Source organism: Engraulis encrasicolus, chromosome 8, assembly GCF_034702125.1.
Source record: "Engraulis encrasicolus isolate BLACKSEA-1 chromosome 8, IST_EnEncr_1.0, whole genome shotgun sequence".
NCBI lineage: Eukaryota > Metazoa > Chordata > Actinopteri > Clupeiformes > Engraulidae > Engraulis > Engraulis encrasicolus.
Window position 1 is genome coordinate 12,217,608 of NC_085864.1, and position 27,500 is coordinate 12,245,107.

A 27,500-nucleotide genomic window follows, 5' to 3' on the forward strand; every position below is an offset into this window, starting at 1 on the left:
TTTTTATTCCCAGACAACCAGCCATTTCAGCAACCTAACCTATCGGCAAATTCAAGACTGAACTTGATATGCAGGCCCTGTCTGATCAGAGGATAAAGGATGATCACAGACCAGGATTTAGCTCAAGGGGGTCGCGTTAATCTGAGACTACTAGGGCGCGCACAGTCAGGCACAGACACACACTACACCACACACCTGCAATAAACACACACCTAAATGCACACCAACAGACACACGGCTGCGTATGCACAAACACACACACATGCACGCATACACACACACACACACACACACACACACACGCACATGCATGCGCACGCACACACACACATGCACGCATACACACACGCACACACACAGACACACATGCACATGCATGCGCACGCGCACGCGCACGCACACACACGAACACACACACAAACACATGCACCAGTTTGCTATCTAGGGCTGGATCCTGCACGCATGTAACACCAGAGCCTGCACCTGTGGGCCACTTACTTTACCATCAGCCCAGACTCATAAACAGCACTCGACAGCTCTCATAAATCCAACACGCAACTTTGTTTTAGGGCAGTGTTTCTCAACTGCTTTTGAACACCCACACACACCTCCAACACACACACACACACACACACACACACACACACACACACACACACACACACACACACACACACACACACACACACACACACACACACACACACACACACACACACACACACACACACACACACACTTACACACACACACACACAGCTCCAAACGCCCCTTGTCCTCATCACAAGCCTCCCAACGCCCCCTTGACCTCATCATTAGCTTGCCAATGCCCCCCTTTAGTATTAAAAAATACAAAAATAGACAAATGCCCCGCAATGGAAACTAAGCACCGACCCCTCGCAGCTGTCTCAGCTGTCTCCGTCTCAACACCCCACTAGGGCTCCCCAACACCCCTGTTTTCTTATCCCCATGTTTTCAGCATTTTGAGGCACTTAGTGTCGTCATTAGGAAAGTCTTGTAGTAAAGATGCTGACAGGAAAGTAGTGGGGGAGAGATGAGGTAGGGCTAGCCTGGGAAATCCCATGCCGCTTTGCATAGCATTGTTCATTGCATCTGAAAGACAGCGTTTTCTCCAAAACGCTCGCCTGTGATATGGTGCCAATCCGACAGCGGGGAGGGGTAGAAAGATGATGACGTGTATTACTTGACAAATGGAAGCTTACAGCTTACAGTTTGTTTGAATACAACTGACATGATTGGCCATGCTAAGGGGCTACATACACGTATACACCAAATGATACACGTATTGGCCAAGAAACGGCCGTAGGCCAATCGCCAACCACACCTCCCCTACGAGAAATTCTGTAGGCAATCTCCAGACCATAGCTCACTTGTGATATGGTCTGGAGTGAACCAGGAAAGGGTGGGGCTTGGGAAATCACACAGGCCATACCAGAAGCTGGGTCCCCAACATTGTAAAATTTGGAGTGTTTACTTAACACTGTTCTGAGCATATGTGGCCCCACTCGATTTAGTGTTAAATTTGACTCTTTGAGTGTTCAATTAACACCGAGAGTTTGCTCGGTGTTAATTAAAGAGCATACATGGCTTCATAGTGAGAAGAGTTGAGGATTTCAAGAGTTGAAATTTAACACTGAAATTGAGTGGGACATTATGTGCACAGAAAAGTGTTAAATTAACACTGCAACATTTACTCTGCATGTTTCCAGTGCACCATAGAACCACTTAACCCCACCGAAAGGAGACCACATCATATCACATTAAACTTAGCACATGCATTTATGCAAAGCAACGTGTACATAAATGGGGCCATAAACAAACTACAAGAGCACGGCCTATACATTGATGAGAGACACATACTGTATTTACGAGATTTACGAGAAAAAAAACAAACAGGATAAACAACTGCATGCAACGTTTAGACTGGGAGTTTACTGTAAAGCAAAACAGCTCCTCTGGACTGGGGGAGTTGTTGCCTGAGAAAAGTCAAAAGTAGCAAGTGCACATAACTCCATCATACGCACATTCTCCCCCACATCAGCCCCCGACAGATAAAGAGCGCTGCTGAATAGTCAACTGATTCTTCACTGATAAAGATGAGCACTCAATTATCGAGGGGCCCCCACACCCCAAAAGAGACAAACGGGTGGAGAGAGAGAGAGAGACAGAGACAGAGAGAGAGAGAGAGAGAGAGAGAGAGAGAGAGAGAGAGAGAGAGAGAGAGAGAGAGAGAGAGAGAGAGAGAGAGAGAGAAAGAAAGAGAGAGAGAGATAGATAGAGAGAGAGACAGACAGAGAGAGACAGACAGAGAGAGAGAGAGACAGAGAGAGAGAGAGACAGAGAGAGAGAGAGACAGAGAGAGAGAGAGAGAGAGAGAGAGAGAGAGAGAGACTGCGAGAGTGAGAAATGGGGAGGGAAAGCAAAAGCAAAGCAAAATGGTGTTGGCTAAATGACAAGCCAGTCCGTGGATGGAGTCAGCTGATACGATCTCATCAGACAATAGCTGGGCTTCCTAATAATGAGGCATTAGCCCCCGTGTTATTGGGCGGGGACGGCCGTCATACAATGGGCTCATTGTTATTAATGAGCCCGATAACCATAATAGTTTTGATAAGCTGCATAAGAAAAACACTGCCAGAGGGTCAACTGATGTGAGCTTGGCAAATTGCTTGCCCCCTTTTTTTTCCCGGACCCACAGGGGAAAACTGAAGACAGGGCTGCCTAATTTGGTTCTTTAATCTATACTTGCAAATGTTTCCGTTTTTACATTACATTACACATGCTTTGATCCAAAGTAACTTACATAATAATATAATGAGTATGATACCTGTAGAAAAACAAAGCATGCAGTACTGGCAAAGCAGGGTTTGTGAGTTGTTTTAACCCTTTGAGTTCCATCACATATACAGAATGTTGGAAAAGTTTTGAGTTCTCACTATGACGATATCACAAGGACTTTGCAGAATTTTTTAACACAGAGATCAATGGAAGTTGTAGAATGGTCAAGAACGAACTAGGGGGGAAATCATTTCTCCTCAAAGGTTAAGTGCATGAGAGCAGGCTTTAGTGCACAGGGTTTTTAGGGCACGGATGTCAAACTCAGGCCTGTAGAGCCATTTTATTTGGCCCGTGAGATTATTTAAAGTGTGTTGGCCCACATACACATTAATGTTTTAGAAAATATGACTTGAAGGCAAACTTGAGTGCATCACAGGAAATATGAGTGGGTTCAGACTAGTCTAGACACATACTAGCACAGAGGTATACGATTGCACAAGTACAGTATATTTGATGAGAACGTGTTATTTGCCTAGCTTTAAGTCTACTATGCATAATTTCAGTGTATTTCAAATATTGAACTTCATCCCAGATTTTGATTTTGGTCCACTTTGAATTTGAGTTTGACACCCCTGGTTTGGGGCATCAGATGTGAGTGCATAAAATGAGCCACGAAAGAAAAGGGTCTTTACTGGCTTTGTGAAAGTGAAAAGACATGACCCTAGTCTTGTAGCCCCTGGCCTCTTCCACCACAGTGAGACAATAACAGAGAACAGTTTGGACTGGCTTCTCTTTTTTTAGCTACTTGATTTACTTAAAGTAACTTGTGAGTATAATTTAACTTCATCATCTCTATACCTGGGGGTGCCTGGTGTATAAATAATAATCCATGTTTTATCCCATTTCTAAAAGTTCATTTGTAAAACAAATGTTTCTAATTGTGGCATAAACTTAACTTTACAAACAGTTTTTAGATAAGGCAGCCACATGAATCACAAAATTAATCAAATTTCATATGACAAGGAACAACGTAACCTTTCCAATGAAGACAGTGACATGGCTCTGATATACATACCACATCTGATATGACCCCGCCACCCACGGTGACTAAAAAATGTTCTCTGGACAAACACAGTCAGCCATTGATTTTGAGGGATTTAGATCAATTTCCTCCTGATGAGGGCGAGAAGGCCTACACATCATTCAATCATGACTGCAATGATTGGGATACCTGCGATAATCTGGCCATTTGCTTTCATCCTATCAATAGGATGATGTGATCACAGATGAAAGACAACAGGTACAGGGGCAGATTATGATTCCATGGGCCCCTGGGCCAGGCAACAAGAAAGGCCCCAGTCAATGGGTGTTGCTAGTTTACAAAAAGATTCAGGCATTTAGGCCAGGTGTGAGAGTCTATGCTATCGAGAGGGTGCAGGGGTTATCCCCCAAGAAAATGTGAAAATACACTTGTTAAATACAGTGTGACTTTGTAACACAATGTGAAATTATTAAATACAGTGTGATTTTGTAACACAATATCAAATTATTAAATACAGTGTGACTTTGTAACACAATAGGAGAATGCAAATATAGAAGCTAGAGCTTCAGGGCCCCCTTGACTCTTGGGCCCCTGGGCCTGGGCCCAATAGGCCCGTGCAGTTCTCTTTCCCTGAATAGAGAACCTGTTATCATATGTATAGCACAGCACTGTTCACTATCGGTCTGTTTGCACTACTGTTCTGCAGAGTGTGAACTCTAATGCATACTGTAAAGTTTTAAGTGATAGAGCACTATTTCTGGAAATAATCCCATTTTCCATCTTCTCTTGAGTTAAGTAATTGAGTTTTACATCTCTCATGCACTTGCAAATTCTACCTCCAGTCTAGTATACTGTATACGACTGAATCATAAGATTCAATGATAATTGCTAGTTTGGAACTAGAAGTGACATCAGCAGACTAAGAGAACACCTGGAAGAACTGGTAAAACTCAATTATTTAGCTCAAGGGGAGGTGGAAAATGATTACCGCAAAAATGATGCGGTATGGCTTTAAGAGATAGTTTTGAAGGGAGTTTGGGCTGAGATGTCATCATTGCTCTGAATATGAAGGTTCAAATGGGGTCAATAATAACCACTATGCAATTCAGAGTCAAACATTTAGTACTGCACTGCATGATTCCCATTTAGGTGGATGGGGGGTATTGGGTCGGACCAATGCACTTGTGTCCTATTGGTGTTTGCCAACTGTTTAGTACAACACAATACAAGCTTCATGTTTCGGGAAGAACACAATAGGCAACCCATTCCCTACTTCCACTGGGTGTTACTATAAAAAGGATGGAGAAGGCATTTCAGTCCTGGGTCAAACAGTTCAAATACTACGTAGGTACTCAGACACTACAACACCAACAATTGAAAAGTGATTTTTAAGTGACTAAGTAAAGTACAGAACTACCAGCCCAACTTTGGGCCACTCACAGCACCATGGAAGCTGATGGACCAACCTTCAAAATAAAAGTTCACATTCCACACAAATGGCTAAGAGCATCATAAAAATTGGTACAACTCATTTTGGCTTTAATTCTTTCCAAATGATAACTCAAGCACGCTTAGACTGATCAGATAAGGGGAGCACTAATGACTGGTCTTGGAAAAACATGAGGTGAAAGGAACTTTAGTGATTACAATCGTTGAAGTGAAATTGTATGTTGTGTTGAGCAGTTCCTCAGTCATGGACACTTTATGCTGGTCTCCAGTACTGCAGCAACACGCAGAAGAATGTAAACTGTACAACATAAACATGGACATTAACTTGGAAGTAGAAACTTTGAGCATCTTCCCTAAAACTAAACAGTGTACCTCAGAAGGGTCTAAATCAGTGGTTCTCAACCTTTTTTGAACAAACGCCCCCTTGATCTTATCATAAGCCTCCCAATGTCCCCTTGACCTCATCAGAACGCCAAACACCTCATGCCAATACCACCCTTAGTATTACAAAATAAATAGGCTAATGTCCCCCAATGGCAACTGAGCACCCCTCCTCTCTATCCTTCTCAATGACCCCCTGGCCACCCCTAATGCCCCCTGGATGGCTGTAGAGCCCCTGTTGAGAAATAGTCTACATGTATTCAGAAACTGGATACCACTGCGTGTTTTGTTGCTAGGAAATGATACTGTAGGCTGATTGCACGACGTGGAAAAGCATGTTATCATGGGAAAGCGGCATCTTCCCTTTTCCCCGAATGTTAATATAATCCGAAATGACCACTGAGGCAGGAAGCCCTGAGCACAAAGCGTTGTGAATCCGTCCACAGCTTCCCACTTGAGGCCGGGACGCGCAGCACGGAAAAAAACTGGCAGGCCATCAAGTTGTCCTTTTGTCAACTGTGATCCAGCGCTTCCCTCCAATCAACACCAGGGAAACCAGAGAGGAGTAGCCTAGGAGGTGGTGGATAGTGTTGTGTCGTTCGTGAATGAATCGATTCGTTTGAACGGCTCCTAGACGTGAACGATGGGAACCGAATCACAGCTAGGGAGCCACTGTTTTCATGTCACCTCTATGGGATTACTTCAATTAAAAAAAAAAAGTGTCTCTGCCTCAGAGAGTGGCATGGTCTTTAGAAGGAAGAGCACAGTCCATTGTTGTTTGGACACCATGAGCCAAAGATGGCTTCTTAAATGATATCTTCTTAAGACTGAATACATTTTAAAAGAATGAGCCAGGTTTTTTTAACGGCTCTTTGAAAGGAACCAGCCACTATGAACCGGATCCCATCAAAGAGCCATAAATCCCATCTCTAGCGGTGGAGACTGGTCTTTAGAAGGAGGAGGACAGTCCACTGTGGCCAAAGATAGCTTATTAAATGCGATCTTCTTAACACTGAATACATTTTAAAAGAATGAACCAGTGTTTTGAACGGCTCTTTGAAAGGAATGAGCCACTATGAACCGGATCCGGTCAAAGAGCCATAAATCCCATCTCTAGTGGTGGAGACTGGAATCCAGCCCTTTCTTCCCGTCTCCATCCCAGTTTTCCCAAATATGTTGTAGCATGCACAACACACTCCTCCACAGGTATTTTTTTTACATAGCCCAATCCAACAACTACACAATAAGGTGGCTTCAAAGAAAGAAGTGTTCCTGATGAGCTAGCCATCTTTGTCTATACCTTTTTTGTCTCGAGTCACTTACATTCCTGTCTGTTGTATTAAAAACTTGTGTTGTAAAGTCAGAAATAACTTTCATTTTACATTAAAGAATTTAGGACAACAAATTAGAAGGTCCCTTGTCTAATGCTGTGTGAGGTTTAGCACTATTACTAGGTTATTATCCTATGAAAATAAATAAATACATAAATGAATACAATTCTCTATTTTTTCCGCACCATATGACTGATCTAAGATATTGTGAATGTTGTGCTCTCGTATCCATGAGATTAACCAAGTGTAAGTCTATTCAGTTTGACTTAACAGCTCTAAGGTAAGGAGTGTCAATTGGAATCCACAAACAGCCAATCTGTGATGTGTTCAAATCAAAACTAATCCACAACATACTTTGTGAGTGACTATGTGTCTGGCAGGCGTGTGTGTGTGTGTGTGTGTGTGTGTGTGTGTGTGTGTGTGTGTGTGTGTGTGTGTGTGTGTGTGTGTGTGTGTGTGTGTGTGTGTGTGTGTGTGTGTGTGTGTGTGTGTGTGTGTGTGTGTGTGTGTGTGTGTGTGTGTAGCTACATGCGGCCTGCCAGGGGTGACTTGCTTAGACAAGTTTATACATGCACAGCTGTGTAGGTCACTCAGACCAGGCTGAGCAGAGAGACGGAGAAAACAGACAAGGAAAATTCCACTCTATGGTATTTTGCTTTTGTTGACAGATAAATAAGTCGAAAAACGGGTCTGGGCATAGTTTTTCAATGTATCAGATCTTTCTTTCTTGTCACTGATAATCCTGGCTGTAGGTTCTGAAGGACTCTTATGGGGTTTCCAATAAGTTTCCCTTGTAGCCTACTAATTTCCCACACCATCCCCTCACATCTGTACTGAACGGAAGCCAGAAGTTGCCCAACATGTTCTGACTGAAACGTGTCTTGTCAAGATTCTATTGCGCTCTGAGCCACTCCCCTCCTTCCCCGAATCCGCGACTGGGAATATATCGTCAATTAAACACCAATTCGCTCAAATACTTTGCCCAAGGGAGAGTAAACTCAACATTAACAAATGACCGTTAAACCGTCAAAGAAAAGCAGATATCTATCAGGCTTATCATCAGCGTTACGCATTTCTACTTCGCTAACAGGTTGGGTGACATTTTACTGTCTTGTCATGGTAGTTAAGGCAATCTTTGCTTGTTTTAGAAAACATCCCTCGGTGAGAACTATAGGAGGAAGACAGTAAACGCTGCATGTGTAGGCTACAAAGTTTTGGACGGAGATGAGAGGAAATGCCAACAATAGCGAGGGCGCACAAAATCGGTGGAGTGCAACAATCTGGTGATGTGATTAAGTGTGTGTGCCCTTAACAAGCACAACATATAGCGCACTGACGCGCAGCCTATGGCGCACTGCTTGCACTTTCATGTTTAAGCCACTTATAGGTGAGATGACCACCAGGATTACAGACCAAGGGTACAGAGAATGCATCACCTTTGTCATACCGAACTCCTGCTGAAAAATAAAACCTACGTGTCGCCAGGAATGTAGCCACGATTTGGCCAACAGTACTGTTTGCTGAAATATTGACATGAAATGTTGACAGGTTACAGTATAGCACCCACCAGAGCAGTAGGCTTACATTACTACACAAGGAATTGGTGACTTTCCCGTGCCTGCCAGCCAACATTAATTATTCTGGAAACAAACGGCGTGGTTGGCATCTACAGGGGAAACAGCTGGCCGTCTTCTGGCACGATAGTCTAGACCAGCACGCAACTGTGGCAAACAATATGTCAAAGGCAGGAAAGTAATCATGTTACTTGGGCAGCCCGGCTTTGATCTGTTCCGCTGGGCGCACAACAGTCTGATAAAATAACGTGGCACAAGTGTCGTGCGTACATCACTTTCCTCTGTGGACCAGACCGGCGCGCCAATTGTCCTTTTACGCACGTCACGCATTTAGAATTTAAAAGTTCTGAGTCAAGAAAACATTTCCTCAAGACTTTGTCTTAATAGCAAGTTTCAGTAGACACTACGACGAATGAAATAACACTACAAAGTATATCATAGCCTGGAAACAGAAATGTTAGTCCACAAAATACCGAGCGCCACAGAGTTTTCGTTAGTATGAAAATAAAACAATCACAAAAATAACCAATTTTCTCAAATAGCAGTTAAAGACTTTTCAGACCCACCTGAAGCTGCGAGTCCAAGGAGGACTAGAAGTGGTAGCCTGTTGACGCACATGAGGCAGCAGGGACAGGAGTACCAGACCAAAGACGCACCAGGGACTGTATATCCTCAGCTCGGCGATATCGGAGCTCAGCGCTCCGGCTCCGGCTCTTTGATCGACTGAGTCCACCCAAGACAAAATCCCACCACGGCCCCGTCTAGGTCTAGGACCACCTCTTGGCACCTGAACTATGGGAGGAGGACACCTCAGGCTCCGATTCCTGGGAAGGAGCGGATAAGGAGGGTAGGAGGGAATGGCTGAAAACAAACATTAGCAGGGGCGCCTCCTGGCGGCGATGAAAATAATGACCGATCCATGGCTCTGGAAGAATGACCACTTGCATTGTTGTAAATGAAATTGGAGTACCCAAGACCATTGATGTGATAAGTTGGTAAAAAAATAAATGTCACGGCATTGAACATGTTAACAATTATATATTGCAGCAGAAAAAAGTCCTCCAACCACACCTAAACTAGCCTCGCGAGACCATCCACGTACTTCCGGCCAAGGATTGCCTCTTATGGGATGGTCAGGACCAGGCTACACCTAAACACCCAAAGTCAAAAGTTATGTCTCCTGTGTAGTATTTTACCTATACTATTTGTTTTATATTACTACAATAATTTTACTACTGTAAACTACAATACCACTTAGACAGAAAAAATAAACATTGAGAGAGCCTCCCCTGTTCAACTACTGTCAATTGGATGATATGCTTCCCCCTTCTGGCTTAGCTTCGCTACTACATTTCAAGTTTGATTCAGTCCATACATAATTTGGAGAGGGGTGAACACAGTGAATAAAAAAGAGTAATACATTAATATTGTTCCTAGACTACATCTCACATTGTGATTCCAACATTGCAATACAGGGGCCAGACCAAAGGTGTTTCTCTTGTGGTTTAGAATGCAAAGAAAGTTATTCAGACTCCATATAATTGTCTCAAAAAGGACATCTATTGCCATTGCCTTTAAATCCTAACTAGTGCCCAGGAGAGAGTCATAAAAAAGGGCCCCCTCACTGAAAACCCCCCACCCCTGTCGTCTGCCCTGCTGGCAACCCTTGATGTTGGGAGGCTATTAAGGTTATGTATACTTCGGTAGACAGGTTGAAGACACCTATACCATCTCTGGGGGTCACAAGTCCCCTGAAGTCAGAGAAGATGCCAAATGAGGATGAATCAGGAGGCCGAGGGTTACACAGAGGCAAACAGGGAACTGTGCACAGATAAATGGAAGAATTACTTTGCACTACCTTTGCATTGGTGGGAGTGTGTGTGTGTGTGTGTGTGTGTGTGTGTGTGTGTGTGTGTGTGTGTGTGTGTGTGTGTGTGTGTGTGTGTGTGTGTGTGTGTGTGTGTGTGTGTGTGTGTGTGTGTGCCCCAATCTACCTTCATGAGGCCACTGCTATTCGATCACATCAACAAGGTGGGGCCCGCGCTCCATGTGGGGCTCAAATCCTGGACCTAACATGTTTTAATCCGTTTTACTGAGGTAATTTTGTTGCTACAGGTAAAAGTTGAAGTCCTCACTGACAGGTTATGGTTAGGGATTGTTTTGGTTTGGGCACTGTTTAGCATTCTATAGCTATTGTTCGGGTTAATATGAATGGAAGTCAATGAGAGGGCCCCACAAAGATATTAAGGTGGGGCTGTGTGTGCGCGTGTGCGCGCGTGTGTGTGTGCGTGTGCCGTAAGTGCATGCCTGTGTGTGTGCATGTGCGCGTGTGCGCGGGTGCTTGCGTGTGTGTGTGAGTGTGTGTGCCGTAAGTGCATGCCTGTGTGTGTGCGTGATGTGATGTGACCAGAATCTCTGGCGCCACCTTCTGCCTACAGTCTTTCACTGCATCATTACTAATTAAACCACGGCAGGCAGTAACAGCAGATCAATCACACAACAGCAATCTGACTAGCTGATTGTTTGCACAAGCCAATTACACATAGTCATGAAAAATGTAAGATGCCAAACAGTTTAGTGAGTCGTCTCAGCATGTACATTCAGAGAGGAACACTGGGAGTGGCAGAGTGCAGGCTACACAGAGGCATCCTGGGCCATCTGGAATGGTGCAGATAAAACAAATGTTATCAGGGATGTTTGGTCAGAACATAGCAAGGCCCCCTCTGGGGGCTTTGCAGATTTTCTTTGGGAATAAGCCAACAACTCTAGGTCCCACAGTATATTCAAGACCCTGTATTGCCTTATTAAATGCGGCACATGGGGTTGCATACTTTGCACTGGAATTCTCAAATGTCTAAAAAACTAATTGATGGCTTGATGTAGCATGATCTACGAGCTTCTTGTAGTGCTCTTCTTAAGGCTTGTTGGCAGCTTTGGCCGAGCCCAGGATAAAGGCATAGGGAAGCCCCCCCACCCAATACATGCCATGTAATGAGGACAGAATGCTGCCCCCCGTCCCATGATAGGCCTATTAGGCCTTTTGGGCCTGTAGACTTGTCTGGGAACATGAGGAATTCTGTCTATATTTAAAAGTTGGCTTGTCACGAAGTGTTTTCCCCCCAAATAAATCACATTTTAAATATTAGATGCATGTCCAATATAAAACTAACTTAACCCAAGTTCAAGTCAAGTCAAGTCAAGTTTTATTGTCAATTTCTTTACATGCACTGGTCATACAAAGAATTTGAAATTGCGTTTCTTGCTCTCCCATGCAGACATAGACTAATCTAGGTAAGGACATAGACAGTATAGACATAGACAGTACTCATACATGGACATAGGACAGTATGGACATAGACATTGCTCATACAGACATTTAAAGTGCAAGACTGGACAACAGAAGACTTGTAGAGAACATACATTAAGAGGAGGTATTTTGTTGTGCTTTTCCTAAAAGTCCTTTATAGCGTTCTGACATAGTAATAGTAGCATTTGAAGAAAATAAATAATTAAAATAGGTTTATTAAATACACCAGCAGCAGTATGTGTGTGTGTGTGTGTGTTTGTATGTGTTTTGTGTGCGTGTGTGTGTGTGTGTGTGTGTGTGTGTGTGTGTGTGTGTGTGTGTGTGTGTGTGTGTGTGTGTGTGTGTGTGTGTGTGTGTGTTTAGTGCAGGTAGAAAGTGCGGTGTGCGTCTGTGTGTGTGTCTGTGTATCTGTGTATGTGTGTGTGTGTGTGTGAGTATGAGTTGTGTGTCAGTGTGTGTATGTTTGGGTTTAGTGCAGAAAGTGCGGTGTGCTTGTGTGTGTGTGTGTGTGTGTGTGTGTGTGTGTGTGTGTGTGTGTGCCTGCATATATGTTTGTGTGTGTGTGTGTGTGTGTGTGTGTGTGTGTGTGTGTGTGTGTGTATGTATGTGTGTGTGTGTGTGTGTGTGTGTGTGCATGTGTATGTTTTGAGTTAGTGCAGGTTGAAAGTTCAGTCACAGATGTAGTAGTGCAGGTGGAATGTTCAGTCGCAGATATGGTGGTGGGGATGAGGGGGGGAGGGTTGTCAGTGGCCTGGCTGGCTAGAGGCTGACAGTGGAGGGAGAGTGGGTTGAGTGTTCAGTATCTTGATTGCTTGATGCATCGTGCTGCTTGCAAGCCTGGTGGTACGGGAACGGAGGCGCCTGTACCTCTTTCCAGAGGGCAGGAGGCTGAACAGTTTGTGTGCAGGGTGGCTTGTGTCTTTGATGATCATCAGTGCTTTCCGGGTGAGGCGTGCGGTGTAAATGTCCTGCAGGGAGGGGAGTGGTACTCCAATGATCTTCTTCGCTGTCTTCACAACACGCTGGAGTGTCTTCCTGTTTTTCTCCGTGCAGCTTCCTCCCCACACTGTGATGCAGCTGGACACGACGCTCTCTATGGTTCCTCTGTAGAATGTTGTCATGATGGAGGGTGTAGCACTTGCCTTCTTTAGTTTGCGCAAGAAGTAGAGACGCTGATGGGCCTTCTTCGCCAGTGATGTAGTGTTGGTGGTCCAAGAGAGGTCGTCGCTGATGTGCACTCCAAGGAACTTGGTGCTGCTCACTCTCTCCACAGCATCACCGTCGATGGTCAGTGGTGGCAGTTGTTTTTGGACCCTCTGAAAGTTGACAACAATCTCCTTGGTCTTGTTGACATTCAGCAGGAGGTTGTTGTCTTTGCACCATCTGGCCAGCAGGTCTACTTCTTCTCTGTAGTGGGTCTCATCGCCCTTAGTGATGAGGCCCACCAGTGTTGTATCATCCGCAAACTTCACTAGATGGTTAGTGCTGTGGGTCGTTGTGCAGTCATGTGTCAGCAGCGTGAACAGCAGCTACAGAGGACAGAGGAAAGGACAAGGACACAAGCTTGGAGAAATGACTTGCACCTGGAGAACCCACTGCAGCAAGGCAGGGTAGTAGAGTAGAGTAGAATACGTAGAGTACTTTAGAGCAGTGTCTCTTAACTGGCATAGTCTTGGGACCCGCAATTTTTCCATAGTGATTACGTTGTGACCTCTATTTTTTTGGTCGTGCTGTCGTAATCCTCAAATGATCAAAAATAGAAGCATACATTTGATAATACTGGAATGCATCAATATTTGCATTGTATGCTGACACAGGTACAACACGCCTATGAAGAACTAGTGAAGAGTATTAACCACGCTTGATTGTCTTTGACATCAGTCATTTATTCAACACTGCATCAATTTTGTGGTGAATTGGTACATTTTTACACCACAGCTCCGCCACCCACCCAGAACCCCTCCGCAACCCACTTTTGGGTCCCGAGTCCCACCAGTTAACAAGCACTGCTTTAGAGTATCCAGGGTACACAGAATGTAGATTTTTACTTCAGACATGTAAAAGTTTTATCCTTTACCTCATATGTTTCGACGGTATAGCTTCCGTCTTCATCAGAGGGTCACATGGATGTTGATGTCAACAATGACAGGTTGGTCACATCTCTTGCTGTTAGAGTTGTCCTCTTACGTAGGATGGTGGTCCAGGTGTGGGAGAGCTTGGACGGAAGCTATACCATCGAAACATGTCAGGTAACGGATATAACTTATACAGGTACATGTCTGAAGTATAAGAAAAATCTAAATTTTGCTATAACTGTTTGACATAATAACGAACGTCATACATCTAGGTTACCCAGAAGCTGGGTAAAACTACACAAACTTTCTAAAACTTTCTGATTTCTCTGAGCAATAAGAGTCTCCAACCGCTAACAGTCTATAAGAGTCTGAACTCTCTGGATAATGTTTGTACTGGAGAATCATGGCCGCTGACTGCAATGACCGGGCCTGAGACTACACAATCTGAGAGGGGCCCTATCCAATACAAGCAATGGAATTGGGACCCAATTGTGGGCCTGTCCTCTCCCTGGGCACAGGACGACTGATTTGTTTGACACCCCCCTGTCAGCTATAGCCGCCAACCAGGCCTGGGACAAAATGATCTAAAAGGGCCCCTCTCCCAATGCATGTAATGGGGATCCAAACCTGAGCCCTCCCTATTCCTGGGACCGGGATAACTGACCCGTTTGTGCACCTCCTGTCGACGGGCCTGGGGGGATTTATAGGGATTTGGAGGTTTGGGTATTTATTGGGAGTATGTGCCAAATTGAGGGGTTTCTGGTTGTTAAGCACCTGTGGCACTTTAAATAGTATAAAATAAGCTTCTTATGTAGAACTTTATATCAAACTAGGCAGTGCTATTTGTTGATGTTTCAAACAGGACCGCTGACAACTTTAGCTGAGCACTGGACAATGTCATTGGAAAGGGGCCCCCACCTAATATATAATGAGGACCCAATTCTGGGCCCTCTTCTCTCCCTTGGCCTGGGACAACTGACCTGTTTGCCTAGGTGTTCCTCGGCGGCTGAGGCTTAGGGAGTCGGTCTTGGAATCAGAAAATTACAGCTTCAAGTCCCATAAAGTAAGGCTGGGGAAATGCTTGCTGTGTGCCTAAAATTATGCATGCAACCACGTGCGACCGAGTGCACATACTTCCTTTAGGACGACTGGACCACATTGCACAATACTGGAGGTATCATATAGGGGGCGGATAGCCAACAGGGCCATCATTAATGTTTTCCACAGTTGTTTGACTCTACAGCAAACTCTACATGGAAGTTTGGGAAATTGCCCCTCGCGTTTTGTCATATTGCACCCCACGCATCTGTAATCGTGTAATTATAATGTGCATTATAATATGTTATAAATGCGCTTATAATAATAAACAATAACATATTATAATGCACATTATAATTACTTACAACGTAGCCTGTTATGACTCAATGAATATTCATGAAAATATCAAGTTTGGCAATAGACAGCACCGTTTCAATGAGCAGCATAGTTGCAATACTTACTCTGGCCACAATAGTGCTACCATTTTTTTTTACAAGCATCAGCTGAGTATAAACATGTAGAGCACTGCAGGTTATTCCTGGTAACAGATGGGTGTTTGGGTCTGTCCTTTACATTACATTACATTACAGTAATTTTAAAGGTGCACTGTGTAGGATTGTGGCCAGAGTAAGTATTGCAACTGCTGCTCATTGAAACTGTGCAGTCTATTGCCAAACTTGATCTTTAAAATGAATATTCACTGAGTAATAAACTAATATTTACTAGTATGGTCAAAGTACAGTAAGTTTAGCAGGTAAAAATGTTTATTTTTGGAAATTCAAAATGGCGGACCATGAAGATCCCCCTTTTCATGTGAGAGAATAGCAATTTTCCAAGTCATAATGAATACTAATGCCTCTATTCCACTGCCAGTTCTCTGGTAGACCTACAGCTTGACAAAGCGCGACTCGGACGCCACTTTTTGCTTTTTTCGATTGGGCACAACGCAGCTCAATGAAAAAGCAAAAAGTGGCTGAGTCACACTGTGTCGAGCTGTAGGCCTACCAGAATACCAGCAGTGGAAAAGAGGCATTAAAATGGGAGTGTGGTGGTAAGTATTCATGAAAAAGGTAACATTTGTGAATGGGCAGCATGAATTCTGGAAATAAACTACTAAAAATATTACACAGTGCACCTTTAAGTACAGTATATTGCTAGCAGTCCCTGGAGCAGTGAGGGGTTCGTTTCCTTGCTACGCAAAGAGCACCTCATCCATGGAGTGAGACAGGGAGTGGCAGGGTGGGATTTGAACCCTCTCAACCTTCAAGAAGCTAGTGAAGACTCATCTCTTCCGAGAGAGCTTCCCTGCATAACATAACTAACTTTACTCATCTCTAATCATAAGTACTAACCTGCACTACACTTACCGTAATGGGACCTCCTCTATTACTCTCTATCGGTTCTACCTCCATTACCTGTAACCTGTATGAGGTTGTTTAGTAAATAAATGAAGCGAAGGACAGCACTCTTCAGATTTTCACTCCATGGGCGAATAAACAAAGAAGAAATCTGAAGAGTGCTGTCCTTCGCTTCATTTATTCATTCAAGTTTTTGTGGGATTCAGCACCCAGTTAAGAATTCTTAAGTAGCCTATTTAGGCGATAGTGTGAGCGCGTCTTCTCCACTTTTTGAGGTTGTTTAGTGCAATAGCAGATGGAACAAAGCTTTTGTTGAAGCGTGCCCGTCAGGGCCGCTGACAGCTTTGGCCGCAACCAGGGCAAAGTCATCTGAAAGGTCCCCCCAGCCCAACATACAATTTAAGGAGGACCCAGCTTTGGGCCCCACTCTCTCCATGGTCCTGGGAAAGCTTACTCATTTGCCGTGTGGCTGGATGGAAGCCGTGTGAAGTGTGGGTGGAGGAGATTAGTGTGTTTCTCTAGTTATTGAACGTGACAACTTTGAGGTTGGGCTCAGTGCTTGTGTGTGGGGTGGTGAATGATTTAGGATGTGGTGTGTGTGTGGTTTTTGTGAGTTTGCTCCTGTTGCTGGTGGAGAGCATGTTGTGGAAGCTGGGTGAGCACTACACTGCCCCACAAAGCAAAAAGGCAGTAACTGCGCAGAGCTAAAGACTGAATAAGTTGTCTTTAAAATTATACTGCAACCCAGTATGAGTGGTTTTTGGAAGATTATTGACATGTGACAGTTTTGTTCCTTTATAATTATCACCTTTTGTGCATTTCATTTCATTTAAATTTAGACTTTGATATATATGGCATTAAAGTCATAGTAGCTCATTTTAAACAGCAATGCAGTTACTGCCTTTTTGCTTTGTAGGGCAGTACAGTAGAATGGGCTGGATGATGCTGGAGTACAGAAGGGACCGGAGGTGAGGAGCGACGGAGAGGGCACAGAGTTTACGGATCACATAAAGCCTCTGTTGAGACCTTTTGTGAGCGTGGGTGACATGTTCATCAAAAGTGAGTGTATTGTCTATCGAGGTATTTGAAGTGACTGACCTGTTCAACCCTCTGGTTGTGGATGGAGGTGGGGGCCAGACCAGGAGGGAGGGGGTGTTTGTGAGTTGTGAAAGATGATACTTCTTACTGGGCTAAAGAGGCTGTTGGCCAACATACCGTAATAAAATCTAATATAGCCTAATATCATATAAGCTAATATAATATAATATAATATAATATAATATAATATAATATAATATAATATAATATAATATAATATAATACTGACATTGTGAAAAGAAAAGAAAACATTCATAATGGGCGCTTTTTGTCCAGCAAGGTGAAGGGGCAGGTGCTTCATCACTACCTCAGCATGCCGATGCTGTAGAGCAGGAGTGGGCAATTATTTTGACCCACGTGTCACATTGGAGTTAGAATATTTTGACCAAAGGGCCAGATGTCACAAATGTCTCTGCTTTGTGTCGTGTTCCAACTCCCCTTACCTGTTATAAATCGAACACAAACCCACAACATGTGTAAGCGGTTAGGGAATCAGACTTGTAGCGCAAAGGTTTCCGGTTCAACTCCCGACCCACAAGGTTGGTGCGGGGAACAATTAACCAGTGCCCTCCTCTATGACTGAGTTACCATGAGTATGGTACCGTCCCGATGCACTACTCCCTGGGGCTGCCCACTTGCACAGGTGAGGTATAAATGCAATTTCACAGTGTGCACTTGTGTACTGTGTCACAACAATGTTGGGAATTGGGAATTCCCAGTTGTGCTTTCACTTACCAACTTTAGTCATTATAAACACTCAAGACCTCTTGTTTGCCCATCTCTGCTGTAGAGTATAGGCCTATCTATTAGGAATCAAGTCAAAGATGAACAACTGGCTTTTGCGGGAACTGGGAAGAGCATACAGTACATTACTTTGCTCGTCTTACTTAGGCTACAGTATGTCTGGGTTTTGGCCAAAGATTTCCTAAAGAAATGGAACATGGAATACAAAATGGCTAAGGGTGGTATCTGCTGACGGGGGGGTGACAAAGGGGGTCATATTGTCCCAGGCTCAGGGAGAAGGGGGCTGAGAATTGGGTGGGGGGGCTTTCAGATGACTTTGTCCTGGGCCTGGCCACAGCTGTCTGTGGCCCTGGTCCAGGTAACATATTTTATCAGCAAAGAATGCATGCAACACATACATTGTATTCACCATTACACCACATATGTCACAGAAACATGTCCCCACAAATAACACAACTGTCTCTACTGGAAATGCACTGCAAAAACACTTGTGAAAAAAATTACCTAGTGACTGTGATTTACGAGGGAAATAATTCTGACTCTGACGTGATTAGCCTGCTTGCTTCCTTGTTTCTTTTAACTGCGACTTCTATCTTCAACCACTTGAAAACCGGCTATCAGGTACATCTTCCCAAAAAAATGTAGCAATCTACCTCTGGATTGGATGTATATGTGGCGTCTCCATCCACGTTGCATTGTGGGATGAAATAAGATGCTGGCAGGATGGAGCTAGAAGAAAACGCATGCACCACACGGGGAGAGGAGGCTCGTCGACCAATGGGATTGGCCGTTGCGTGCGGCATTGCTAGGGCGGGGGAGGTATTTCAGAGTGGGGGAGCAGATACCCGCATATTTGCCGCGAGTAGAGCTAAATCTTAATCGATAGCCTCAGCGTGAGATAGCAAGGTGTATTTGGAACGTGGAGCTGGTCGACACCTAGGCTGCATCTTGGACATTTCCGAAGCTAACATTTGCGTAAAAACCAAGGTAAGTGGCATGGAGAGTCAGCGAGCGAGAAGAAGTGGTTGTTAACGACACTGATTAAGCAAGTTTTCAAAGGGGACGTTTCTTTGATACAAATCGATTGGAGATGTTCTGCGACTTGTGGCGGCCCACCTTGCGTTAAAAACGTTGCGCGTGCTTCAGTCATGAAGCCACTCATGTGCCCAGAATGATACCCAGTTGTTGTGGACAGCGGTTGATTAAACGGCTACTCCCACAGGGTTCCACTGTAACAAATTGGTGTATCCCCCCTTGTAGTTGGAAAATTCAACATCGAAAACATGACTTAGCCACTTGAGTGACGATGGTGGTAAATGTTTTGAGATTGAACTGATGGATCAATGCACTTGACCAGTCACCTGACCTTTTACATAGCCTACGCATCGTTAAGCGGCAGTTTGTGATATCCTTTGATTGTCCAGTGTAGGCTACAGGCCCACCAATTTACTGACATTAGTACAGCCGGACGGGGTAGTGATCATCTTGGCATAGGCTACTGTCCAATGGCATCCGTTTGCCTGTCAAGACCTATGAGTGTATTCAGTAATGTATCGATTGTCTTAGTTCGCCACTGTAGCGCATGACCGTCTGGGTGAAGGGGGAGCCAAACGTCCTCTCTTGTCAGGACGAGCAACCAAATTGCCCCCTCTCAGTTTTGCCACACAAGCTGGTATGAAAATGTCAAAACAAGTACAGTTTCTCTCATGTAATATTCTGAAATAAAGCATACCAGTGGCTGGCATCATAAATGGTGCAGTAATTCAAACCTTGCATGGAAACCTATGCACTTGACCCCAACTGTAAGTGTTCGAGGGGGTATGTGTGTGGTCTCTTCTGTTTCTGGCCCTGGAATGTGGCCGCATAGCCAGCTAATTCTGACCACGTAGGCCTAGTCTGCTAGTGGTGGCCCATTCTCTCTCTCTCTCTCTCTCTCTCTCTCTCTTCGTTGTGAAGGGAGGTCTGTGTTGAGTGAAAAGTAGAGGCTGTCCGCCATGTTGAGGCCTGAATTACACAGCCCCCTAGAGGCAGGGCTGTGATTCTCAGCGTAGCCATATCTGATGCTCCTAAATGAGTTCAGGCAAATGGATCTTTTCATGAGGTAACTATTCTCAAAGAAGTCATTTGTAGTGGCGGGTGGGGGGGTTGAGGAAGGGAGTGCCGTAGTGCTTTACTGTTGTTGATGCTCAATGTGTTTAGAGTTTCTTGTCTTATCCCGACTGCCTTTTCACGTTGCGATTATGACTGACTTGTTTTTTGCTGTCTCTGCCTCTCTCTCTCCCTCCATCCTTGTGTTGTGTTGGCTGGCCGGCTTGCAGACACCATGACGGACAGGAAGGCTGTGATCAAGAATGCTGACATGTCTGAGGACATGCAGCAGGATGCGGTGGACTGTGCCACCCAGGCCATGGAGAAGTACAACATCGAGAAGGACATCGCTGCCTACATCAAAAAGGTCTGGTCTGCATAGCTTTTGTGTTATGCAATGTGTGGTTTTTGTGTGTATTTTTTGCCAAAGCTTCAATAACGTGACGTGTACAGTAGCCCATGGGCCTATACTACAAAGCTGGTTCAGGATGAGTTAAGGTTAAGTTAAGAGTTAGCTAATTTAATACAAGAGCTCTTCTTAAGAAAATGAGGACTCCAGGCTCTTCTATTAGATGATTTACCTCTTAACTTAACCTTAACTTATCCTGAGCCAGCTTTGTAGTATAGGCCCATGTGTTTGTAAGAAACCAATGAGTGGCAGAAAATCCTACTAGAATAAGGCCCTGTTATAATGCAAGAAGCTATAATTGACCTTAGACTTTGCCAAAATGGTAGTTCTGAATGAAGCTTTTTATCGTATGTTGGTTCTTCTTTTGTTGTGGATTTGCAATGGAAGCCATATTTACACATCTTTTTGTCTGTGTGTGTGTTTCGGTTTGACCTTTCAAGGAGTTCGACAAGAAGTACAACCCCACATGGCACTGTATCGTGGGCAGGAATTTCGGCAGCTACGTCACCCACGAGACCAAGCACTTCATCTACTTCTACCTGGGCCAGGTGGCCATCCTCCTCTTCAAGTCCGGCTGAGGGGGCGTGGTGGGGGTGGGGTCGAGGGCGGGGACATCACTGTCCGTGGGGGGCGTGGCGTGGCGAGGCAGGCCGGTAAGGGATATGTGGGGGCAAAATAAACCGACAACAACAACGAGACCCATGCACCTCTTCGTCGCCCCCCTCCCCACTCTCTTCTCTGCCCACTCTTGACCCTCTCCACTACCTGGACTCGCTGACGCACTCGGTGGCTGTAGTTTCATCCACCCACTTCAACTATCAACAACAACAACGGCATCTCATTGTGCTGCTGGCTGTGCACAATTGCATGGACTGCAAAAAACATCCTTATATGTGTATATGTTGCAGTGGGAATTGCTTTTTGAATTTTGTTTTTGTTTTCTTCTTCTTTCCCCTCCATGTAGACCGATGCCCATGAGAGTATGGAGGAAGTTATTTTTTAAATTATTTGTTTCTTTTTCTGTTGTTTAACGGTCTCTGAAACAAGGGGGGATAATTTGTTAGCATTGCAGTTGTATAAAAAAAGAAAACGAAAATGCTTTAAAGTGGCCTTTTTGATTATGGAGTCACACACATTTAGAAAAATAAATAAAGGAGAGTTAGACTTATACAGAATGTGTTTGTATGTGTTGGCGTTCCTTATTGCGAGGATGCATTTGCTTTCAGTAAAGTAGTGCTGCCACTTTGAAGTGGTTCTCCCACCACCGTGTGTGTGTGTTTCCTGGTCAAGTGACATTATGTGAGGAGGAACGGCAGCCGAGTGGGCCTAGAAGGATCCAAGCACATTGAGTATTGTGTGTATTCCATGCATTATCCAAGCCCACATAGTCCACTCTAGTTGCCTCGTTCAATGTTGGTTGCTTCCAAATAATTTCATCGTAAAGCTCGTTCGATTTCAACTATTTGGTTCGACAGTTCTTTGCTGCTCTAACATTTCCAAGTCTTTTGTTCCGTAGTTTGCAGCACACAAACTTTGAACAACCTGCTGTTTCTCAAAGTGTGCTTTGGATGTTGTGATCTTTTTTTTCTTCTTTTTTTCCCCCCCTCGCCTCTTTTTTCCCCCTTTTTTAATGCTGTACTCACGGCAGAAAGAATGTGCAAGATCTGGAGGAGTTGGATTAAGGAGATGGCTAGCGGGATCACGTGTAATGTATATGTGGTTGCGTGTGTGTGCCAAGGATTAACCCCCCCAAACTCCCAAGATGTTTATGCTTCTACACAAGGGGTGGGAAGTTGTTCTGCCCCCTTTGCCCCCCTCCCCCCTCCTGTGGTCTTTCTGCAGCAGATGCTGTCTGTCCGTCCGCCTGTCTGTCTGTCCATGCGTCAGGATCTCTTTAAACTGTGTCAGAACTCAACTCTCCCACCATATCTCTTTGATGTCTGTGTGAAGGAGTTCAGGGCTTGGGGTGCTCTATGATTTCTCCCCACCTTTTCCCCCATTCCTCCTCTCCACTTAGTGCCCGAAAGGGTCCTTTGTTGGGGTAGTTTTTGTTTAACATTCCTTTATTTCCGCCAGTATTGTCCGATTTGAGCGACGTCTTCTGGGGCCTATACTAAGAAACTGGTTCAGGAGTAATCCAGGTTAAGTTAAGAGGTAAATCATCTAATAGAAGAGCCTGGAGTCTTCATTTTCTTAAGGAAATGAGGACTCCAGACTGTACTATTAGGTGATTTACCTCTGAACGCAACCTGGTTTACTCCTGAACCAGCTTCTTAGTATACCCCCTCTGAAGTGCAGTAGCTGTTTATTCAACTGCCTTCTTCAGATGACGGTTCTGAAATGGCCATCTGGAGGTTTCAGTACAACGTTCTTCGTTTTCTATTCTATGAGTTCTGTTACCCTTTAATAGAGTACCTGTATGTTTTTTGCACATTGCACATTTGCTCTGCCCCTCTCTCCCGAGGTGGGTGGCTATACACTTGCACTTCATGTTGAGATGTACCCCTGTTGCTCAGGTGCGAAACCCATTCCAAAACAAGGAAAACGTGCATAGAGATGAGTCTTGTCACAGTCATCAATTAAAAAAAGTGTGATGAAGCCTGGGAAGAGTGTTTGTCGTTCTTTTAATTTTTATGTTGTCTTCTACGTCTCAGAAATGCCCTTGTTTTGCCTGGATATCTGAGTGTATGCAAATGTGGCGGTGTGAAAAAGATGGCTTGACATTTCAGCAGCGAAGAGGAAGAAAGGGAGCTAGACCGGAAAGTTTTAAATCTTTTATGTGAGTGAAGATGAGTGTTTGTATAAATGTGCATCTGTGTGAAATGAATTAATGGAGTAGAGATTTTTCAAAAGGCCTTCATTTTTTTCTTCCTCCCTACCCTGATGATTGCAGTGATGCTTGCTTAAGAACTTTTAGATAGAACATCCAGTCACTGTGACTCGATCTCCCAGAGGTGTTCTCTGCCAGGGGAGAGGACAAGCGGGAGAGGATTTAGGAAAGACGGGTTTCAGATTTCTCTCTCTCTCTCTCTCTCTCTCTCTCTCTCTCTCTCCACTGGGATGTTCTTTTAAAGGCAGGGAGTGATTTTTACCTCATAAATGAGCCAAGTTTCATTCAAGCTGCACACAGTATTTAATGTCATACACTACAGTACTGTGTGCATGTCCCTTGGAGGGTGAATACGCTGAGCATCCGAGGTGAGTTGCCATGGCGATGCATGCTATATTATCTTACTCTATTCCAGCCTTCCAGGCGCAGTAGCCTTGGCTGTGCTAGTTGACCCCCTCCTCACATCTTGCTCACTGACCTTGTAATCTGAGCTGGAAATTGCTCTATAAATCAGCAAAAACTGGGGATGATTACCAAGCAGGCAGTGTCTGTATGACTTGGCTAAATGTCAGTGCTTTTTAAAAACATTATATTACTTTAAACTAATATATGCAGTATATACTTCTTTCATGTTTCCCTTTGTCTTTTATCTGGGGGAAAAAACCCTCTAAGAACTGTGTGCGCGTCCGTGTGTCTGTGTGTGTGTGAGAGAGAGGGAGGTCAGGTGCTTGTGGGAGAGACAGGTTGGAGCACCTAGTAGGCTAATTATATTTTTTGTTTGGTGTCATAATAAATTCACACGGTGTAATCACTGGGGTAATAGGCCAATGTCTATTTTTAAAGATCACCTGACCACGCTTCCAATTTAGCACCTGTTCCAGAACATGACTCAATCTTATTGTATTGGCCACACAGCTATAAATGAGCAATGCCACTGACACAGAGTTGTTTCATAATGGTGTACATATCTATGAATATGGTGCTGCTTGAGGAACATCACACCTATCCTCACTTACAACCTGAATATGGAGGTGGGTGGGTACCGAATATTATCCTGAATATGGTAGATGTCATCTCTTCCCTTATAACGGACAGGAACAGTTTTCGAAATACTCTGGCATAAGAGAAGAGTAAAGTAACTAAGTATTCTGACACATGTTTAAATAAATCATTAGGATATGATGTGACCCATACATATCTTATTAGTGAAAAGTTTCTTCCCATTCAACTTCAAGCCTGGCAAGCAGTGAACAATTTGGGATTAGTTAACCATTTTCAACATACTGTACACTGAGTGTAGTGTAGTACAGTCTGATATTTTATATCCAATCCATTTAGGCTGGTTTATCAGGCTAATATTCCTCTACAAAAATAGTTCTATGATGGTCAACCACTAGGGGGCCTCCTTTTCACATGAACTGCTGTGGCTGTCACTGCGACCCACAGTTACACCTGCTGTTCACTTGCTTCTTTGCTCCTCAGTCCTCACAGTGTAGTGAGTGAGTGAGTGAGTAGACTTCATTAGCCCTATTCATTTTTTTATGTTTGCTAAAACCCATGTATGTAACTCCCCCCCCCCCCTATAGCTTATATCTCCAAATCAGCCAAAATAATAACAAAAAACAGTTTTGCTCTCAGTTTGCAATTTTATATTACACAGTAAATGTGCCGAAATGTACCAAAACAATCCATTTGTTCAGCACTTGTTTGCATGATTATGAACACAACTCACTGCTTTACAAGCAAATTTCCAAAGACTCCCACTCCTGATACTTTGTAAATAAAGTCCTTTGTAAACAAATCCTTAATACATCCACCACATTACCACAAGCCAGGCCATGCCCTCCAGTGACGCAACACCTTCAGCGTGGCTACTAGTCAGGTCAAGAGCAATGCAAGTACTTTCTGAGCTCCCGAAAAATCAGGAACTCCTCCCACTTTGTCAGGAAGCAAACAACCATTAGCAAACCAAGGGAGTCAGTTCAACCATGCCATTTGGGAAATGTTAATTGTCATGCTCTTGGTCTTTTGTATTCTGCAAAAACAACTTTAGTTCCTCTTTAGAAATCAGAAAGACCTGTAATCAGAAAGTTTAGAAATTAGAAAGACCTTTTTTTCTACCGGGTCATTGGTAAGACAGTGACAGTTTTGCAAATGCCTAAATAAGATCTAATGAATAGGTGACGGTCCATAACAACTCAACAAAATCACAACAAGATTAAATTAATGTATATCTGACTTAGCCGTTCACATTGGCCACATATGTTTAGCCTAAATTGCTAAATAAATACACAGATGCTTTTGTTGGACCCACAATCAAGTAAAATGCCCCAGGTACAAATGAGAGTCATCTCAAAAGGTGGTGAATGGGGGTGAAAAGACAGATTTTAGGCCAAGCAACTATTTGCTTAATCTGAAATAGTTAATAAATAAACTAAACTAAACTAAATGATGATTAATAGGCACTCAAGAAACAGTATGTATACCACTTGATATATTCTTTATTTTTTTAACCCTCTGGTTGTGTTAGAAACATGGTTACGTTCATGGTGTTAACGGTCAAAATTGACCGCCTACACAAAAAACATAATAATACATTGATTAAAAATCTGATTTGCATATTTTGTGATTTATACCTTTTAGACATCCTTTTGAAATATGTCCAAGGTAATTTACATGTTATTCTGCTTAGTCTTTTAGTGATTTGTAGGCTTTTTTTTGTTATCTTGCATCAAATCGTTTTATTAACCCTCTGCAGTCTAATGCCTCTCAGAGGCTTTCAGGCAGTTTGGAACACCTTTACTCTTTTCAAGTATTTCAACTAACTGTAAATATCTATACTAATGTGGCACATATGGTTGTATTCTGAAAAGCCTAACAAAAAGGAATATGAGAGTTAAGTGAATGTTATATAACTATATATAACTTTGGGAGATGTAAATTAATGGTCCGGTCATTTTTGACCGAAACACCATGAATGTAACAAGTTGGTGTACAATTCTTGTGGAATTTCATTATATTTCATTTTGACCAATGCGGTCATTTTGACAGTAACACAACCAGAGGGTTAAGTCCATGTACTAACGTTTTAGTTTTTAAACGCAATTTAGCTTACTGCTATCTCAAAGTGAGTTGTAAACCTTCTAATAGAAGAGCCCTGGGGTTTTATCTGTCGATCAAAACCAATCAATTGGCCAGTTCCTTTACGAGATTTACCACTTCCACGTACGCAGGTAAGAAACACCTGCCCTCTGGATGCCCCCTTGGGTCAACACGTCAGGTGTATCTATTTGTGTGTGTGTGTGTGTGTGTGTGTGTGTGTGTGTGTGTGTGTGTGTGTGTGTGTGTGTGTGTGTGTGTGTGTGTGTGTGTGTGTGTGTACGTGTGTGTGTGTGTGCGCGTCTCTGTGTGTGTGTGCGTGTGCGCGTGCGTGCTTGTGCGCGAACGTGCGTACGTGCGTGCGTGCGTGTGTACCTGTGTGTGTGTGTGTGTGTGTGTGTGTGTGTGTGTGTGTGTGTGTGTGTGTGTGCATGCATGTGTGCATGCGCGTGTGTATGCCATAGTGTGTGTGTCTACGTGTGTGTGTGTGTGTGCATGCATGTGTGCATGCGCGTGTGTATGCCATAGTGTGTGTGTCTACGTGTGTGTGTGTTTTCCTGCGTGCGTGTGAGTGTGTATGTGAGTGTGAGTGGATATCCTCTCCTTGTATTGGCGCTGATTTCCTTCAATTCTCCTCCATGTCCCCCCAAGCCATACCACACACACACACACACACACACACACACACGCAGGCACACACACACACACACACACACACACGCACGCACGCACGCATGCACGCACACACACACGCACTCACACACACCCCTCTATAACCAGCACCCCACCCCTCCCACCTAGCCATACCACATCACCCACAGCCCAACTTCCACCTCACCAACCCCCCTCCCCCAAAGCCATACCACATCGCCCCCAGC

The 27,500-nt window shown here is 44.0% G+C and overlaps 2 protein-coding genes across 2 annotated transcripts in view; one reads left to right on the plus strand and one right to left on the minus strand.

The window, feature by feature from the left end:
• LOC134454155 (myelin protein zero-like protein 2) overlaps positions 1-9,376 on the minus strand; it is a 35,447-nt gene extending 26,071 nt beyond the window's left edge. The window contains exon 1 of the mRNA XM_063204961.1: positions 9,143-9,376. Within this exon, the coding sequence (XP_063061031.1) occupies positions 9,143-9,194 (52 nt within the window). The 5' untranslated portion in view covers positions 9,195-9,376. The remainder of the gene's footprint in view (positions 1-9,142) is intronic.
• Positions 9,377-19,018: 9,642 nt separating this feature from the next.
• Positions 19,019-21,954, plus strand: dynll2a (dynein, light chain, LC8-type 2a). The gene is made up of 3 exons (XM_063204962.1): positions 19,019-19,183; positions 20,515-20,651; positions 21,134-21,954. The coding sequence occupies exons 2-3, from the start codon at positions 20,520-20,522 to the stop codon at positions 21,269-21,271; spliced, it is 270 nt and encodes an 89-aa protein (XP_063061032.1). The 5' UTR covers positions 19,019-19,183; positions 20,515-20,519; the 3' UTR covers positions 21,272-21,954.
• Positions 21,955-27,500: the final 5,546 nt, after the last annotated feature.

Coding starts and splice junctions, on each gene's coding strand:
- dynll2a (XM_063204962.1), top strand. CDS start 20,520: ATGACGGACAGGAAGGCTGTGATCAAGAATGCTGACATGTCTGAGGAC. Junction 20,652..21,133: donor TCGCTGCCTACATCAAAAAG/GTCTGGTCTGCA, acceptor TGACCTTTCAAG/GAGTTCGACAAGAAGTACAA.